General features: G+C 42.6%; 1 protein-coding gene across 1 annotated transcript in view; it reads right to left on the bottom strand.

The window, feature by feature from the left end:
• The window catches only part of SLC1A1 (solute carrier family 1 member 1), a 62144-nt gene that overhangs the window by 31578 nt on the left and 15220 nt on the right, over positions 1-15346 (bottom strand). Inside the window, 1 exon segment of the mRNA XM_086629836.1 lies at positions 14980-15120. Coding sequence (XP_086485962.1) covers positions 14980-15120 — 141 coding nt within the window.

Below are 15346 nucleotides of genomic sequence, written 5' to 3'. Positions count from 1 at the left end.
GATCCGTTCACCATCTCACTTCATCTGCACGACAATTTGATCATTAAGTATAAACCAGCAGAAGACTAGGCTGTTTACCTCCCTTTGCCAGCACTGCTACACTTCTCTGCACGAGGATCGATGCTGCTTAGCCAGCTCCTAGCACTGGTGGTAGGCTCTCCTCTCTTAAGAGTGACTCAGTGCCAGAGGAAAGAGTCTGCCGCAGAGGCCTTCCATGTCCACACAACTGCCAGCCACATTATAGCTTTCTTGATCAGTTTTAGGAGCTAATCACATTTCTGAGGAGAAATAACTGAAGTATGGTATGGTGCACATCAGCTGTGCACAATTCTCTCAGGGTTCTGATATCTAATTCACTATTATAACAAAAGTATAGCAACAAAAGTTCCTGAAGAGTAGAATGTTACAGCTTTTACACCTTCTCATCTATGACTAAGATGCTGATTCAAGGACAAAATGCAGTTATAAAACTGCTCCAAACTGTCAGCAGCCTCATTGCTTCAATGGAAGAATTTCTGCAGATGCTAGAGGAACCACTAAAGAATTCTCAACTTCTTCCAAGTGTACATCTTAATCCTTCTCTTCCGTCTTGGCTCTTCTGGCTGCAATGTGCAGTCACTAGGTCACAGAAGTGATACAATGGACATAGATTCATAGTTTTCTAGGTTGGAAAAGACCTTAGAGATCATTCAGTCCAACCGTCCCTAATCCCCATTAAACCATATCCTCAAGTAGCTCATCCACCCTATTCTTAAACACATCCAGGGATGGGAACTCAGCCACCTCCCTGGGCAGCCTATTCCAGTGGCTGACAACCCTTTCAGAGAAGAAATACTTCCTAACATCCAACCTGAACCTCCCCTGACTAAGCTTATGCCCATTTCCTCTTGTTCTATCACCCATCACTAATGTAAAGAGCCCTTCCCCCACCTCCCCACCATCCCTTCTCAAGTATTTATAGGCCGTAATCAGGTCTCCCCTCAGCCTCCTCTTCTCCAGGCTACACAGCCCCAACTCCCTCAGCCGCTCCTCATAAGTTTTATTTTCCAGCCCCTTGACCAGTTTAGTCGCCCTTCTCTGGACCCGCTCCAGGAGCTCAATATCTCTCTTAAAGCGAGGGGCCCAAAACTGGGCACAATATTCCAGGTGCGGCCTCACCAGTGCCGAGTACAGGGGCAGGATCACTTCCCTGCTCCTGCTGGTCACACTATTCTTGATACATCCAGGATAGTCAGGTCCATTTAAAAATTTTTTTACAGAACCTTGCAACAGACATATGACAATAAACAAAAAAAATAGGAGAATCTTAAAGAGCAGTGTTGTTTTATTGCCAGGGGTGCACTATGTCATGTGTTGTTGCACAAATGTAAGATTTACTCTTCGAAAAAAACTAGGAGGGGGGCAAAAAGAATCAGTGCAGACACAGTGCCTTTGATGAACGGATAGCTGTCTGAAATGCATGAAGTTACTTGGCTTTGAAAGATGGAGCTGGGAGTAAGTGTTTCTAATTTAGGACATGAGCAGTATCAACATTTCAACTGCACCTGACTATATAGTATGACCCCTCCGTTTTAATTTGGTTTTGGAATGTCATTTACCTCGTACTGACCGTTCTCATTTAATCCTCTGATCATCACAGAGATGATGGTCAAGTCATACCAGCAAAAAATCTTAGAGGCAAGTGACCATTTTGAATTAGTTGTCACACTTTTCTTCTACTCGCAACGGGAAACACTGCTAATATTAAAACAGTATTTGGCCTGTGTCTTTGGAAGTGACACGTGATTTTTGCTTGAGGAACCGAACACCAAATTCTAGCTCCAGTGTTGACTCGTGTAGTAAGCTTATTGCTTATTTTCTTATTTCTCTATGTTTAAGAGAATCCAAATTTGTATTCTTGTTCCATGGGCTACTGCCGGCTCTACTCAGCTACTGCCAGGAAAAGAAGGAATCTCACACGTGTAAGATTAGACTTCATCCTATTTCCATGTAAATTTTGTCACTGTTTGACAGTTGAGTGATGGATACAAGTGGGAAAGTTTCCTTTACGCAGTAGGGAAAGGTCCTCTCTGCTGTCCTATGAATTTGGGAGAATTGACAAACATAGATCTTTGTGCTCAAATTGCTGGCATCACCTATGCAATCTCCCTTGTGACTCATCAGTCTGAAGTGATTCTTCTTAAACAGGGACACATGTTGGAGTCACACTCCTTGAGACTCAGAAAGGGTACAAATAGATGAAATGTTAAATTCATCAACTAATTTTAACTTTTTTTTCACCCATCCAGTCTCTTGGTGACACGGTTATATCCACTTCAGATGTCTGCTTTTGCAAGGCAACCCTACCACTACCTCTTCACCTCCTGTGCAAAGAATGCTCTTCTCAGGGCTTCTGAAAAACAAGGAAGAGCACCAAAGACAGCTGTCCTCTATCGTTTTGTCTGGGCCCAGCATTTGCTTTTGTTCTTGGCCTACGCTCACCTTTCAAAGGGAAAACAGTGCTGCATCTTTGACTCATCTGTGATTTTTCCCTCTTCCCATTCCAGACTCTGAGTCTTTTCTCTCTCATTATGCCCTTTTAGTTGGAATGATCTTGCAGTATAAGTTAACCCTGACCGTGATTAATCTCCTGAAAGCTCTCTTTCTTCATATTTTCCCTGAAATCTAAGTTTACAGTTAGGTTCAACAGGAATTACTGTTGTTTCCTTCCAAGGGCTGAACGATTAATCTTTTGCTCTTTTTCCCTTTGCTATGTGGAATTCTCTAGGAAATGCAATACTGTATCCCTTGCATATAAACAAGACTGTCAGGACCGAGCAAGTAATTCACAAGTGTCTATTGAAATACCACCCGCATTCAGGACTTCAGACAGCATGATTCTATGCATGACTTCACCATTCAGCTGAGACACAGGACTCAGGTGCTGCTATCTGTTATTACCTGGAGATCATTCTCAACCATCTTTCACTTGATATGCATCTCATAATTTTATTTTTTCCTCTTGTTTACAGTGACATGGGGCTCTGAATTATCTTTTGTATCTAGTCTTCGACTAGCTAAATAAATGACATATATAGCTACGTCTCATTAGGAGTACAGTTATGAGTCAGATGTTGGCTGAGAAGACCAGATAATGAAGAAGCTATGGCAAACTAAAGCCCTAAAGACATGGCGATATTCTGTCTCTGAAATGAGATTTTTGGTGACTCATCACCTCTGTTTTTAATGTTTGTTACTAGAAGGCTTCCATTCCTACTCTGTCAGTCCCCTTATAACAGCAGTTATCCCGTCTATTCAAATTTCGTTGCTACTTATTGTAAAGGAAAAGGATTTCGACACCAGCTTGTAGCAATCACCTTTTCAATAGACTCAACAGAAATTTAACTCTCTCTCTTCTTTGGAGCAAACGATATTTATTCCACTAGTACTGTTGTGTAAATGCAACAGAAGAATGTCTTAGGAATGAACTGAAAAAAACTACCAACTTGAGAGAGGGGAGCACAGAGGGAGAAGTGGGGAGAGAGAGAGAGATGCATGCAGGTAATGAATAAGCATTTGCTAGTGCTATTTAAACACCATAAAAACCAAAATCAGAAAATTCCCAGTTCTTTCTTACATGATTTAGCGAGACTACCACTGGATTAACATGACAAATATCGGTCTTCTAACTTTGAAGAGGCATTAAAAAAAGATTATTTTAAAAAAAAAACAAAACAGACTAAAACATGGAATGCAATAATAATTATAAAGAATATTCCAAATACTCGAAGGGGATATCCTGGATGATTTAGGATAGGCTTGAAGAAGCAGCTGTTACAAACCTTTCTAAATACCAGATAGAAAGAGAGGAATAAATGGGAGATGAATGGTCTACAACAATGCAAGTGACGAAATCATTATAAAATGGAAGGAAGTTCAGGTAAAATGCAAAGAAAATTTCCCACCCTGGATATCAGTTTGCTAAGGGACTGCTGTGCTGCCCTATAGGTAGCTAGCACATTCAGCATTGCAGCATTGTATTAGGATCTTTCCCTACAGAGTTTATTGGACTAGATGCATAGAAAGAAGGTTATTAGTACTGCCTTCCATTCCTCTTATTTGCAAACAGTATCACTTGTAAGAAAACTTGAATTTTCCTCTAGAAAGCTCTTAGAGGTTATATAATCTCAGGTTAATGTCTTTTCAGGAGATATGATGTTCCTTGTCTGGAATATAATAAGAGCTTATAAGGGGGAAGATGACACATCAATCTGCCAACATGGACAGGCTAGCGAGATTCATAACAGAAATTAGATTCAGTTCATGGATGTAGCAGAAATACAGCCTCCACACTGTTGCAGGGGAAATACGTATGGAGTGAATACAGAAAATCTGCAGTGCTGAAAGTACTTGAATTACCTCAAAACTTCTGGTGGTAAAACATACAGGTGGACAAGTTCTTGCTTCCAGACTCTCAAATAAAAGAAAACTTTAACATGACACATTTTTAAACAAATCATGATGTTCACACACAAGGAAATGGAGTAAAAAAGTGAACGCAATCTATTTTATACAGTGGAATTGTTGTTTACATCCTGAGCTCCAGGAAAACAGAAGATACTAACTCACTTCAGACCCATTCACAGCGGTGCCAACAGCAGCGTACCAGTGATACGGCTGGGACAGGAGGCAGAGACTGCCAACCCGATGTTGCCGAATGGCTGTTGTGTTGCGGCTCTTTGCCCTTGAGAGCTGGTGTAATCACGCTCCATGAACCACAAGTGCACTTCAAAATTTTATTACTATAATTTAAAACCTTAAATAACGTAGGGGCTGTCTTGGTTGCATAAGGTCAACTGATATTGATGGAAAAGGAGTAGATGACTGTGATAGAAGTAATCTGAAGAGGATGGGCACAAAGCCTTGTCCATTAATAGCCCATGACTCTGCAGTCCTCCCTGCCTCAATGACTGCGCATGGACAGGGGACAGGACTTCCAGCATTCCTCAGTACAACTGAAGGCAAAATTCATCAACAGTAGTGTAACACCTTCCGTCCTTTGCAAAATGTACATCATTCAAAGGAAAAAGGTGAATTTCCTGCCTAAGTCCAGGTAACTAGTTTACTAGTACCACAGAATGAACCTGCTTTCTCAGAGGTTCTTGTGGCTTCAGAAACAGAAAAGCAAGAGAAGTACATGCAGATATCCCAAGAGACAGTCTCTGAGTACACTACGCTAGATCAAGGATTCCCCAAGGAGTGGAAACTAGTGTGCCTGCTGGTGATGCACAGAGCCTGTTAAGGATGCCTCGGTCACAGAGCATCTCTCAATAGCTGCATTTCTTGGACTTGCAGAAATGGAAACTGCTGAGGCAGCTGCCACCCCAGGAATGGTGATACCAAAGGAAAATTGATTTGGAAGCCCTGCATTATAGGAAACAAAATAGATTTGTTCTCCCATGGTTTCCTTGCCTGTGCTCCTTTACAGTACTTTAAATCTGTGAATGTTTTATATCTAATGGAACTGGCAGGTCTATTCCTGAGCATAGGCACAGCCTCAGTGTGTTTTAACTTCAATTACTAACACAGTGGACAAAAAAAAAAAAATGTTCTAGTCTGATCTGTTCTTACTCTCAAAGATAAAAATAAGAAATAAGAACAATCTGATTAATACTCTAATATTTTTCTCATTGCATTCCAGCTCTTTTGTCTCCCATTTTGTACATTTTGCCTCCATTCACCAAACTTGGTGGCACTGTGATAAAGCAAACTAGTAACTTCCAAGGTAGGAAACCGACACTTTACTTTTGAACAATGGAAAAGATCAAATAACTTACTCAGATATCCATCTATCAGCCATGATTCAGCACCTTCTTTCCACAGGGAAAGCCACAGTCTCTGCAAATGGCGAAAGTCACATGGCCCGGCTACCTCACTGGGACATTCTTCTCTCTCACATAGTTTTGATACGCCATTGTCGGCTAGAATAAGCCAGATTTGTTGTGGAATGATTATCTTTGCACCATGAGCAAGAAGTGCAAATAAAAGAGTGTGCTGTTGGTACTGGAAAGGTGGAACTGGCAGGATGCTTCAGATAGTACTGCAGCAGTAATCAAAGCAGGCCCAGGAGAAAAAGAAGAGTTCATTTCTATAGTCATGGAAACCTAGTCGTTGGAGCAGCACGGGACCCACAGCAAGGCAGATGTTGTATTTATAGCTCACATACCGCTGCCCTCAGAAAGGCCATTGATACCGCATGTTTTTTTACTGTTCCTGAGGTAGCTGTGTGGAACCTACAAGTACCTCATCAATTGCTTTAAGGAATTCTGGTGGTCCCCATAGCTGATGCTGCACAAATTTACGAGCCAGGAAACTCTCATGCATCTGTTCTAGCCTCTTTGGAGCTGCCTGTGAAGACCGGAAGTGCAGGGAAGGTCAGAAATATAAGGAAAAGCTTTATTAATGTTTTTTCAGGGAAAAAAGAAATGAGGGAGAGGTTATTATAGAACTTGAGAGATGTTGAATAGCTGATAAAATCATGTCATCAATATCGAGATGTGAGATATGGACCTCCCATGATACATGTAACATCTTTAAACCCAAAGCATGATGCAGAAAACAGAACAGACATGACCACTACACAGCTATGATTTCTGGCATTTATGAGTAACCCTGGAAACAACATTAAAGAAAAGGCATTTATCAGACACGTGATGCCAGCTTTTAGGAGAATTTTTTGACAGAAAACATTCTAGCAGTGAAGAAAGACCTCCACATCATGGTCCATGGCTTGAAAAATCAGTAAGACAAGTAGTCTGGAACAACCCCAGCTTCGAAGGGTCTAGAGCTGCCTCACGTTCACGAGCCCTGGTCTTCATGAGGGACTTCAACCACACCAATATCTGTTGGAAGAACAACACAGCAGAGCATAGGCAATCCAGGAGGTGCCTGGAATGCATGGATGATAACTTCCTTCTCCAAGTGGTAGAGGCACCAAAGAGAAGAGGTGCTTTGCTGGACCTTGTTCTCACCAACAAAGAAGGGCTGGTGGGGAACGTGACGCGCAAGGACAGCCTTGGCTGCAGTGATCATGAAATGGTGGAATTCAAGATTCTTAGGGAAGCAAGGAGGGTGCACAGCAAGCTCACTACCCTGGATTTCAGAAGAGCAGACTTTGGCCTCTTCAGGGATCTCCTCACTAGAGTACAATGGGATGAGGCCCTGGAGGGAAGAGGGGCCCAAGAAAGCTGGTTAATATTCAAGGATCACCTCCTCCAAGCTCAGGAGCGGTGCATCCCAACAAAGACAGAGTCAGGTAGGAACACCAGGAGGCCTGCATGGATGAACAAGGAGCTACTGGACCAACTCGGATAAAAAAAGAAGGCTTATAGGGGGTGGAAGCAAGGACAGGTAGCCTGGGAAGAACACAGAGCGATTGTCCGAGCAACCAGAGATCAGGTTAGGAAAGCTAAAGCCCTGATAGAGTTAAATCTGGCCAGGGACATCAAGGGCAACAAGAAAAACTTCTATAGATGTGCCAATGATAAAAAGGGATCTAGGGAAAATGTAGGTCCTCTCTGGAAGGAAACGGGGGACCTCGTGACCTGGGATATGGAGAAGGCTGAGGTTCTCAATGACTTCTTTGCCTCAGTCTTCACTGGCAAGAGCTCCAGCTGCACAGCCCAAGCCACAGAAGGCAAAGGCAGGGACTGGGAGAATGAAGAACCGCCCACTGTAGAAGATCAGGTTTGAGACCTTCTAAAGAACCTTCTGGTGGACAAGTCCATGGGACCTGATGAGGTGCATCCATGGGTCCTGAGGGAACTGGCAGATGAAGTTGCTAAGCCACTCTCCATCATATTTCAGAAGTCGTGGCAATCTGGTGAAATTCCCACTGACTGGAAGAGGGGAAACATAGCCCGCATCTTTAAAAAAGGGGAAAAAAGAAGACCCAGGGAACTACAGGCCAGTCAGTCTCACCTCTGTGCCCGGCAATATCATGGAGCAGATCCTCCTGGCAACTATGGTAAGGCACATGGAAAATAAGGAGGTGATTGGTGACAGCCAACATGGCTTCACTAAGGCCAAATCCTGCCTGACTGATTTGGTGACCTTCTATGATGAGGTTACAGCATTGATGGATAGGGGAAGAGCAACTGACACTGTCTACCTGGACTTAGCCAAAGCATTTCACACTGTCCCACAGGACATGCTTGTCTCTAAACTGGAAAGACATGGTTTTGATGGATGGACCACTTGGTGGATAAGGAATTGGCTGGATGGTATCACTCAAAGAGTTGTGGTCCATGGTTCAATATCCAAGTGGAGGCCAGTGACGAGTGGTGTCCCTCAGGGGTCGGTACTGGGACCAGTGCTATTTAACATCTTTGTTGGTGACATGGACAGTGGGATCAAGTGCACCCTCAGCAAGTTTGCAGATGACACCAAGCTGTGTGGTGTTGTGGACACGCTGGAGGGAAGGGATGCCATCCAGAGGGACCTGGACAGGCTGGAGAGGTGGGCCTGTGAGCACCTTATGAAGTTCAACAAGGCCAAGTGCAAGGTCCTGCACGTGTGTCGGGGCAATCCCAAGCACAAGTACAGGCTGGGTGGAGAATGGATTGAGAGCAGCCCTGAGGAAAACGACTTGGTATTTCTGGTTGACGAGAAGCTCAACATGAGCTGGCAATGTGCGCTGGCAGCCCAGAAAGTCAAACGTATCCTGGGCTGCTTCAAAAGAACCACGGCCAGTAGGTCGAGGGAGGTGATTCTGCCCCTCTGCTCTGCTCTCCTGAGACCCCACCTGGAATACTATTTTCAGCTCTGGGGTCTCCAACACAAGAAGGACATGGAGCTGCTGGAGCATGTCCAGAGGAGGGCCACGAAGATGATGCAAGGGCTGGAGCACTTCTGCTCTGGAGACAGGCCAAAAGAGTTGGGGCTGTTCAGCCTGGAGAAGAGAAGGCTCCGGGGTGATCTTATAGCAGCCTTCCAGTACTTAAAGGGGCCTACAGGAAAGCTGGAGAGGGACTTTTTACAAGGGTGTGTAGTGATAGGACGCGGGGCAATGGATTCAAACTGAAAGAGGGGAGATTTAGATTGGATCTAAGGAAGAAATTTTTCACTCAGAGGGTGGTGAGGCACTGGCACAGGTTGCCCAGAGAAGCTGTGGCTGCCCCATCCCTGGAAGTGTTCAAGGCCAGGTTGGATGAGGCTTTGGGCAATCTGGTGTAGTGGAGGGTTTCCCTGCCCATGGCAGGGGGTTTGGAACTAGATGATCTTTGAGGTCCCTTCCAAGCCAAACCATTCTATGATTCTGCAAAGGACTGATGGAAGAGAGACGGGAAGCAGAACCATGACACTTCGGCAGCATCTGGAGGGCTGGGGGTTTTGGGTAAGATCAAGATTTCCTGACATGAGCTACTAACATGGGACTTAGGTGCAGGAAGGAAGGCCAGACAGTTTGTGTTCATTATTTAGCTCCTGGCTGGGACAGGGGAACAATTGTCCAGGAAACTGGACAGCTGTCTCCAGACTATGTTGCGATCCATAGAAAACAGATTTGCAAACATTTACCGCCATTACATAATCTGTGAATCTCAGTCCATGAAAAAGATGGCTTAGAGTGATTATAAGGGGCTAGTGTAGTCAGTATGCAGACGTGATGAAATATACTGCACAACTCTAGAGAAGATTCATTCTCTGAAGGAAATCAGGGTTGTGAATTTCCAAGACTTTCAAAGACATTTTATAGGCTTTTAAGTACTCCTGGAATGATTAGATTTAAACCTCAGAATTCCCAGGAAGCACGCCAGAGATTCCTCGCAATTCTTTCTCCCTACAGGGCACCTAAAAATAATATACTTCTGGTATCTGTCTAATTATTTCTTCTTTTAGAGCATTACTTCAAAGAAGTGGGTTTGGGGTGTGGAGTATTACACTCAGTACAGGTGTAGGTCTGGACGTCATAGCAATTGTCTTGAGTAACACCCTAGATTTTAGATTTTCATTTTCAATTTTCCCATGCCACTACAGCAGGAAACAGAAAATACAAATAATTCCTTCACATGAAGGATGCATTAGTTTACTACTAGCTAATTTGAGGGATAGAAATCTCATGGAGATCCAAAAGAGCTAGATGTTTTGAAATCAATTATCAGCGGTGGGCTTATGAGTCAGAGTAAATTAAATTTACATCTGCCAACCATTAAAATAATTATGAGAAGAAGAGAACAATTAAAATTTGGCTTTGAGGTAAACTAAGATTAATTTAAGAGCATGGTATTTTTAGACTCTTCTGTCCACAAAGCAAGGATCTATAGGAGGATCTAACCACACTTTTCAAATTTTTCCAAACAAATAAATCCTTCGCGTTTATGTTAGTTTTTTCACTAGGTTACAGTTCAGCCTCTAGCCAGGTCAGTGGAAAAATTCCAGATACCACAACTCATAAGGTATGTAAAATAAGTATGTAAACAATGCCTTCCCTCTTTTACACTCTGATGAAATAGGTTTGCAAAGGAATAGCACATTCTACACCCCTCCATTTAACTAAAGAGGGAGAAATTTGCTTCTTTCAATTTGAAAATAAACTGTGTTCCTTCTCTCCTTGAAGAAGTCAGTGAGAGTTTTTCCACTAAGACAGGATTTCCCCCAACAAGTTAAAATTACTAATCGTTTAAATTTTGCAGAAACTCCTGTAATCTCAAGGAGCGATTCCTACCCTCACTGTCTTTGCTGTGGGCTTGATTTACATCATGATGTCCGAATGGACAGGGATCCGGTCACGGGACGTGCATTGGTACCATAGCTCACTGTATCAAAAGCATATGTATAAGTTATGTTTTTCATGATGTGGTATTACCTTTTAAGACATTCTAAAGAAGAAAACTACAGATTGCATTTTCAATAATGTCTTGGTGATTCTTGTGAAAAAATGTCACCAAAATCCAGTATTTTGACATGAAATACATTCAAAAAATAGCCTCCTGTAGGCATCAGAACTTCCTAGAGGCCTCTGAACGTAACACTATGGTCTGGTTACAGTTCTGCACAACACGAGCACAACTGTGGTTGTCTCTGTGCACGCTCTTCACCTGCAGCAAAGGCTCAGTGAGATGACTTAATGTTTAACTTTCTCTCATGGTGGTGAGTAGCATCCGCTTAGCTCATGAACTAAAGACAGCCACTCAGGCCCAGCACATGTGCTGTCACAAGTTTTACCGCAGTGAACTTCATAAGTCCTGGGGCCCTAAACGTCACATGAACACGTATGCAGGTCCGACGGCTGTGATCATCAGGCACAAGCCCTACAGGGGTCTGCATAATATGCAAATCCTGAGGAGGTGGGCATACTCAGAACACAACTGGTCCCAGCAATCCTTGTATGCTGTCCTTGGTGCTATCCTTGTATGTCCTGCATTCAGTTAATAATGATGAGGTTACTTTTTAGGAAAATATTTTTGTGTCTCATTCCAGGGAAGGTTCACAGTCAAATGCAGAGAGATGTGCCCTTGCCACTAACAGTGAGGTGTCTGTCTTGTTTACAGACATAGCTGAACACACATCCTTGATTTTTCTTAATTTTTTCCTTCCCCTCCTTGTTTCATTCTTTACAGTTCTCTGTGAGGTGTTTCTTTTTTTTTCAAATGTGAATTTTGCTGTGGTGCTAACATTCAGAATTGCAGAGAGGTCATGTTGTCTACCTTGACTTTAGTAAGGCTTTTGATATTGTCTCCCACAACATGCCCACAGGAAAACTGACAAAGTACAGGTTAAATAATTGCACAGCAAGGTGAATTGAAAACTGGCTGAATGGCTGGGCCTAGAAGGTTTTCTGTTGGAGGCAAGTCCACTACTGATGCACCCCTGAGGTCCACACTGAGGCCAATATCATTCAACACCTTCACCAATGACCCAGATGATGGGGAGGAGTGGGCAACATATGACATGGTTTTACTGCTATTCAAAGGTACCTGGATGGGATGAAGAATTCATCTGAGAGAAATCTCATGAAGATCAACAAGGATAAATGCAAAGCTCTACATCTGGGGAGGAATAATGCAAGGCACCAGTATAAGCTGGAGGCTGACTGGTTGGAGAACAGCTCAAGGCCCTGGTGGACAACAAGCTGACCATAAGACAGTAAGATCTCATAGCAAATACAGCCAACAACCTCCTGGGCAGTATTATGAAAGGCACTGCCAGCATGTGGAGGGAGATGATAACACCAGTGAGGCCACACCTGGAGTACTGTGTCCAGTTCTGGGTTCCCCAGCACAAGAAAGAGACAAATTTACTGGAGAGAGTCCAGCAAAGTGTCACAAAAATGATGAAGGGATTGGAACATCTCTCACATGATGAGAGGCTGAGAGCTGGAACTGTTCAGCCTGGAGAAGGGAAGGCTCAAAGGGATCTTATTCATGTGTATAAATACCTGATGGATGGGAATGAAGAAAGTAGAGCCAGGCTCTTCACAGTGGTGCCCACACACCAGACAAGAAACAACAGGCAAAAATTGAAACCCATGAAATTTCATCTGATCAGGAAAACACCGTTTTACTGTGAGGCTGGTCTAACACTTTGCCCTGAGGGGTTGTGTCATCTCTGTGCTTGAAGGTATTCAAACCCTGACTGGGCAACCTGCTCTAGCTGACCTTGCTTGAGCAGTGGGAGGGTTGAACTAGATGGTCTCAGGAGGTCCCTTGCAATTTCAATCACTCTCTTGTGAAAGAGGAAGAATGACTAGTGTGCTTTATGATTACACACAGGCCTACTTACTCAATTCAACTATGCATTTCTGATGCTTGCAAGGTTACCATATTTCTTTTAGAAGAGGCAAAATATCTTATCAACTTCCTGAAGAAAGATGCAGGTGAACAGTGAAAACCATCATGCACGGATATGCCTGGTCCAGCTGCTTCGCACATTTCAGCATTATTTGCACAGAAGCAGCTAGTGCTTTTGTCTTCAAAAGCAGCAAATCTCTATGTACTCTATTGAAGTTGCTTCTGTTCTTTATCAATCTTGTTTCTTTTTTCTTGTCTAAAAACCTAACATAGAAGTGTAGAAAAAATAAGCCCTTCTTTACTATGTAAATTGGATATGCCAAGGTCAGAATCTGGTTCTCACCTCTGTATATGAATTTAACTCCCACAATCTGCAATCTTTAAAATCCAAGCTCATGTTAGCAGTTACAAATGCAGTTTACTCATACTGGAACGTTTAAATAGCAGCATAATATTTTTAACAGCATGATTCTTGTTTCCCCTTGCAAGAGCTGGACAGGGATACATTTAATAAATAATTGATTTCACGGTTATCCTAAAGATACCGTTTATTTCTGAAGACAGAGGCCCAACTTCACTCAAAAATAAAAGCTTGCTCAAAAAAAGGAATATATTAGTCTCATCTTGGCAGCTTTTCCTGGATCTCCTGTCACAGACTCAAGTTCCAATACGATAAAAGTAGAGTTCAGTTTTCCTTTGCTTTCTGTCTCATTTCCTCCTCTATACAAAAATGCTGCTGTCTTGTCTATTAATTAAAACACCAAGCTCTTTTCATCTCTCTCTCTGTTCTTCTCTTCTTTACATACTAATAACTGATCATCTCCCTTCATTCTTTTGGACACAGTCCTTGACTATTTTCTGCTGTCATTTCTCACTCTGCCTCTTGCAGCTTTCCTTTCTGGATGTATCCATCCTGCAGCTCTTCAAATTCTCCATTTCAATTCTAACACTGGGTCGCTGTCACCCTGCATTATAGATTTGCCCGAAAGGCCTTGGCAGCTTCCCTTAGGCTCTTCCTATCATAGGCCCACTTTGAGGTGCACTGTTGAAATTAGTGGTATTTTTGGCCATGATGAACTTTGAGGAGCTTGGGAGTTTGTGTTCAATATCCTATTCTTGAAAGCACCTTCACAGCATGATTGAAATTCCCCTTTCATTTTCTGATCACAACACCCTCTTCTTTCCTGCAGTCAAATGTCTGATGTATTTCCATGACCATCCAACCAAACAACAAGCACCTCGACATGAGTACATTCACAAAACAGAGGCTTGTGGAGACAAAAGGGGACAGTATAGTGACAGATGTGTCCTCATTCATTGTAGGAAGCAAAAAGAAAATAGTCATAACGCTTGTTCCCTCAGTAAAGGCTTAAAGAATAAAGACAAGTTTGTTTGGCTTTCTTTACCTCTTCCGCCACCCCAGAAAAGGCTATCTGACATCCAGTTCCGCCTCTTCACTTCAGGCTTGCTCCAGCAAATCCTCCCTAATCCGGGCGTTGTTAGCAAATTCTAACATGCCATGGTGGGGTTCCAGCCAACGGCTTGCTTGCTTTTCCAAAAGTGGGAAGCTTTGCTCTGCTTTCCATAAGCCCTTCCTGGCTACACAGTCTCCCTGCTCTCTTGCACTTGCCCAAAACTCCTTTGAAACAAGCATACCAAACAGATTTTTTTTTTTTTTTTCCTAATTTATAGTTTTCTGTCAGGTCAGTGAATTGAATGGACTCACGGAAGGATTCAGAGCTCATGCATGGTACCTCATGAGAGTTTGTTGAGACCAGGGAAGTGTAGGTGGGGAATCTCCTCTTTTTCTGACAGTCAACTACGAGATCAGCTCTCCTTTCCTTGTGAAACGGCAGCATGAGACTACTTACAATAGTTAACTCTGTACCTGAGAATAGGCAGTTGCAGCTTTGGGCTTGCAATTTGCAACTGTTTAACCCACTCCTGAAAACAGGGAGAAAGAGATACAAGTATCTACAAACATGTTAAGTTTTTATCTCACAGCTCTTTATAACTTATTTACCAGATAATGGTGCTAATCCTTCCAAATCCATTCTCATTATACAGAGAAAATCTTAATCGAAATATATGAAATCTATACTTTTTATTATAGACTCCCATCAAATTGTTTTTAAAGGTTATTTCTTTTAGAAAAAAAGCTAAGCCACAATGATGATAATCTCATCAGCTAATAGTACATTTCCAGTCATACCTGTGATCATACTTGATATGATTAATGGCAGAATGATGAGTTTGAGCATTCTCATAAGCACTTCCCCGGGAAAGGAAAAGTACAATTTATCCAGGTTAGACAGTTTGCCATGTTCTCGTACCAACATGCCGACTCCAATACCTAGAAGGCACATAAAACATACGACACAAATTAGCAGTAATTTATAGTAGGCATGGGAAAAAAAGGAAGAAAAACAGAAGAACAGTAAAACAACAAGAACGAGCAATAGACACGTTTTCACAACCATGGTGGAATTTCTAAAGCAAATTAGAGAAGATATATTTCCTTTTCTGTTCTATATATTGATGATAACAATAATAACAGCAGTAACACATATAATTCTGAA

The sequence above is a fragment of the Tauraco erythrolophus genome, chromosome Z, assembly GCF_009769465.1.
Source record: "Tauraco erythrolophus isolate bTauEry1 chromosome Z, bTauEry1.pri, whole genome shotgun sequence".
Lineage (NCBI taxonomy): Eukaryota > Metazoa > Chordata > Aves > Musophagiformes > Musophagidae > Tauraco > Tauraco erythrolophus.
This window is presented reverse-complemented; position numbering and strand designations above follow the sequence as displayed.